Here is a 4,653-nt window from a genome sequence, read left to right as displayed (position 1 = left end):
AGAACTATAGCCATTTAACGACTAGTCTGATAGGGTTGTATACATAAAATATAATGTTTTTCACAAAAACTGCAATGAGAGCATTTATAAAATAACTAATTTGTTTTAGACCATTTTAAAATAAAACCATCAAGGATCCAATTACATAGGTTAGAATGATATTAAAACAACAATAAAGTATTTTATAATGACAATCTTTGGAGCCTTTGATCCCACTCGGATTTGGGGAGTTGAAGTAGATGACAAGAACAAGGAGCTTGATCTTCTCTACATGTATCCACCACCAAGAGTAAGGCACAACGACATGCTAGTTCCCTTCTTGTAATAGTAACTTCTTAAGCCTTTAAGTACTTAATTCAAATAAGTACTAGAGGAGAAGCACTTATGAACACCGAATACTTGCAATTAGCTTCAAAGGAGTTAGAGAGGGAAAAGGTAAATAACTCTCGATTTTGGTCTTATTTTCTAAGGGAAATACTGAGTAAAATGAAAGCCTAACACATCCTTTTATACTTACATGCAACACCTAGAGTCCATACTTTCATTTAATGCAAAGTTGTGGTCTCTTGCAACTAAGGTGTGTGTAAGAGGGAGGTTGTGAAAGATCATTATGCCCAAGAGTCATTATAGAATGATATTTGCGAATGACATACAATCCTACAGAATCAAACCTTATCGAAGTTACTACTTATTTATTATTTATTAGAATTTGATTACTAATAAATATAATCAACACTCGTACTTAATTGGAAAAATTATTATTTATGGAAATAATATTTTATAGAGAGAAAAACAACTAGTAAATCATAAATTATGAGTTTATATCTTGTCTACATGTTTTTGGACCTATTGAAGTCCATTTATATAAAGGTATCTTATATAATTAAAGAGTGCACATGCTAGTTTATGAGAAAGAGTGAAATACACACTAACTTCCCATCATTCCTCTTATTGTTGTGGATTTGCAATGGATTGGGGAGTTGGAGTATTGTCTTTCCTCTTCAATCTCATGCTTCTTTCAAGGCCATGATTTGATTTGCTTGGAAGGTATGGTCACTTGGTACTTATGTCTAAGTATATAAAGAAGAGTAAAGACCAAAAACTAGCTAGTTTTTGTTCCTCTTCTTCTCTCTAAAATCCAAGAACACTATGTGTTCTTTCACTCTCCATCTCTTGCAATTTCTTGTGTAGAATAAGGTCCTTATAAGTTTCTTCTCCTTAAGACTAATTTGGTATTAGTTCTTAATGGATTAAGAAGTGCTTAATATAAGTGAAGACTAGCATCTTTTAGTGGTTTACCCTTGCTTGGTGGATACTTGTAGAGGAACCTTCCATTGTGTTCTTGCCATCTTCATCAACTTCCAACCTCCCGATAGGAATCAAAGTCTTCAAAGGTTGGAGTTTTGAATTTTTATATTGTTGTTTTAATCTTTCCATGATTGCAAAATGGTCCTTGGTGGGTATAACATGGTTTTGTTATTATTCAAGTTTTAATGCTTCAGTTGCAATAATCGTATTTTTTATAAATTATTTTTGAATAAAACTCAACAATTGGTATCAGAGCCATTTTTTTGCAAACTTGGTACAATAATTAGATTTTTTTGGTATAATCTTTGTTTTTGGAAAACATGCATGGTTTTGGAAAACAAATTTAAAATGTTTATAGTTGTTATTTTATGAGTAGAAGTTTACAAATATTTTTTTAGTCGGAAAAGTTGTCTTAGAAAAACAAAATGATGTTTTATATATATATATATATACATATATATATATATATATATATATATATATATATATATATATATATATATAATCAAGTTCAACAACGAACTCCTTTTATAAGAGTGAACCAACGAACTGATCTATTAAATCCAAAATCTTACCGGAAAACCACAATAACCTCCTATTTCTACATAAACCAACAACATACACAACAATTACAGTCCATATTCAAAGATTTCTCAACAAATTTGGTCAATTTGCATTGAATGAGAAACAAACAGGAAAAAAACATGCATCAATGAAATGCATGAGATTTTTTTAAATGAAATGCAATACATACACTCATCAAACCATCCAGAGAGACAATGGTCTCTTTTTTTGTTGATTAGCAAAGGCCAGCACACACACACACATTGATTGTATGTGTGCGTCCTGTTTTGGATCGAGCACACAAAAAGAACGCAACCTTATTTTCTTTCTTGTTTTAGGAAGCACTCCTGTAAATCTTATAAAAATTGGGCAATGCGTGAAAAAGACCAATATACCCTTAGTTTCTTGTCTTAGGATAATTTCCCAACAAAATATGTTATTTTTCCCTATTTTTCCAGCCTCGTAACTCGGCCATACGAACTCCGATTTGGATAAAAATTATGTCGTTGGAAAGCTTGTTAGGAGTAACACAAGTTCATTATTATTTTTTTCGTCTAAATATGTCTAGAACGGGGGTTATTCAGCTCTGAACATGGCAAGTCGGAATATTACAACATTTCAAGTGTTTGAACAACCAACTTGAAATGACCATATCTCATTCATTACGTATCCATTTTGTCTTATTCTTTTTCCTGTGTACTCTTTGTTTTATAGACTACAACTTTGATTTATAATATTATTTATATCTAGCTATGAATATCAACTTATTAAACTCCAAAGTTGACATGTTACAGCTGTCAAATTCCAAAATCAGCTTTTCATTAGTTTTTGTCCAACTTTACAACCTAGTAGATTTTTCATATGAAATCCTTTTAAGCTGATTCTTTTTGCTATTGCTTCATTTTCAAGTCTACTACAAGTTACCTTTGTACCCTTTTTCCTTGCCTTTCCTCTAGGGTTGACGTTTATGTTCTCAAAGTTGGCATTTTATCACTTTTACATGGAATTACAAATTTCATATTCTTTTCCACTTTTGCCCTTGAACTTAATCCATTAGACCACAAGCATATAAAACTCATATAACTCGTACAATGGTCATATATTTAATATTATATCCCTTGTTGGTTATGTAATTTAACCAATTTACCCTCTTTGACCATTTTGCCCTTTATTGCTATTTGTCAATTTCCAACTTATTTCGTTTTCTTTCTCACATTTTTTTTAGAACAGCAACACGCCATAAAAAAAAATTAATTTTAATAGGGACAAAACGGTTCCACCTAGTAGGCGTACTACCCATAGGAAGCATCATATCATCAACCCAGTTCCTTGCTGATTTAATAGTAAATATACCCGACGGATCAAGCTCCCAAGACCACTTATCCAATACCTCCCCTATACGAATAGGATTTAAAATCTCCACAAGATCATCAAATTGGGTCAATTCAGCACCTCCTCTAATCCCCCGACGCCAATGGAAATTCCAACCCCCCGAAGCCCAATAATCACTAACCCAAGCATCTTGATTAAGGGCCAAAGCAAAGAGTCTCCTGAACCGCTCCCTAAGAGGAATATCTGAGCACCAAACATCCTTCCAGAACCTCGTTTGATCCCCATACCCCACTACTCTATGCACGAAATTAGAAAGGAATGCAACCATTCTCATGTAGATGATTAATGGATCCTACAATCTTTTGCCAAACACCCCCTCCACTTACTATTCTCGAGTCACCCAAGAAACCACCACCTTCCCCATGACAAAATTTGACAATTTTAACCCAAAGAGCTCCCTTGTCATCAACAAACCACCACTTTCATTTATAAAGAAGGCATAGGTTGAAAGCATCCAATTCCAATTAACCCAATGAATACGATTTTGACCTTCATCAACACCCCCAAAAAACCGAGCCCTCGGGGCCTCTAGATAGTGACAAACAGTCATAAGAAGATGAAACAGAAAGAAAAAGTAAATACCTAAACTCCCTAGAACCGATTTAATAAGGGTCAAACGACCTCCAATGGACAACAACTTGACCATCCAAGAAGATAACCTCTTCTTAAAACGGTTGATGATAATCTGCCAACCTTTAAGTCGAACCATAGATTCTCCAACCAGGATACCAACATAAACAAAGGGAAGAGTTCCAGCCGAACACCCGGTAAACGAGGCTAAGCTAGCAATCTCCACCGGGTTAACCCCTACCCCATAAAGATTTGATTTAGTAAGATTGAGATTAAGGCCTGACACCAAATAAAAACACCTTAGAATACGAATCAAATTCTGAATATTAGAAGCAACCCACTCCCCTAGGAAAATCACATATTCTGCATAAAATAAATGAGATATGAGGACCTCATCAGAACCCATCGGGGCACCCCGGAACACCGCTTCAGCAACTACATCCTCTAAGGCAATATGAAGCCCTTCCATAGCTATAATGAATAAAAAGGAGAAAGGGGATCTCCTTGTCTGAGACCTCTGAAATATTGAAACTCATCAGTAGGGCTCCCATTAATCAACACCGAAAATCTAGCATTAGAGCACATGCCACGAATCCAGGCTCTCCATTTCTCACCAAAACCGAGAAACCCCATGACCTTATCCAAATACGACTAGCTCACAGAATCATAAGCTTTTTCAAAATCGACTTTAACCACATCATCAAAACCCTCCAAAGAAAACCAAGAATTGAAGAATTTAAAAGAAGAAGGCCCAAAGTCAACCGTATTCGAATGAAGCAAAATAGGGCAATGATCCGACCATTTCCTATCCAACACCGA

At 34.7% G+C, this 4,653-nt stretch overlaps 1 protein-coding gene across 1 annotated transcript; it reads right to left on the bottom strand.

Moving 5' to 3' along the window:
• Window positions 1–3,589: 3,589 nt before the first annotated feature.
• LOC145113643 (uncharacterized) lies at window positions 3,590–4,303 on the bottom strand. The gene has a single exon (XM_079049711.1). It carries the CDS (start codon window positions 4,301–4,303, stop codon window positions 3,590–3,592), a length of 714 nt encoding a protein of 237 aa, XP_078905837.1.
• Window positions 4,304–4,653: the final 350 nt, after the last annotated feature.

Source organism: Lactuca virosa, chromosome 5 (assembly GCF_052849685.1).
Source record: "Lactuca virosa cultivar CGN04683 chromosome 5, Lactuca_virosa_CGN04683_v6, whole genome shotgun sequence".
NCBI lineage: Eukaryota > Viridiplantae > Streptophyta > Magnoliopsida > Asterales > Asteraceae > Lactuca > Lactuca virosa.
Note: the sequence above shows the minus strand (reverse complement) of the source record. Positions and strands in the feature narration are given on the sequence as shown.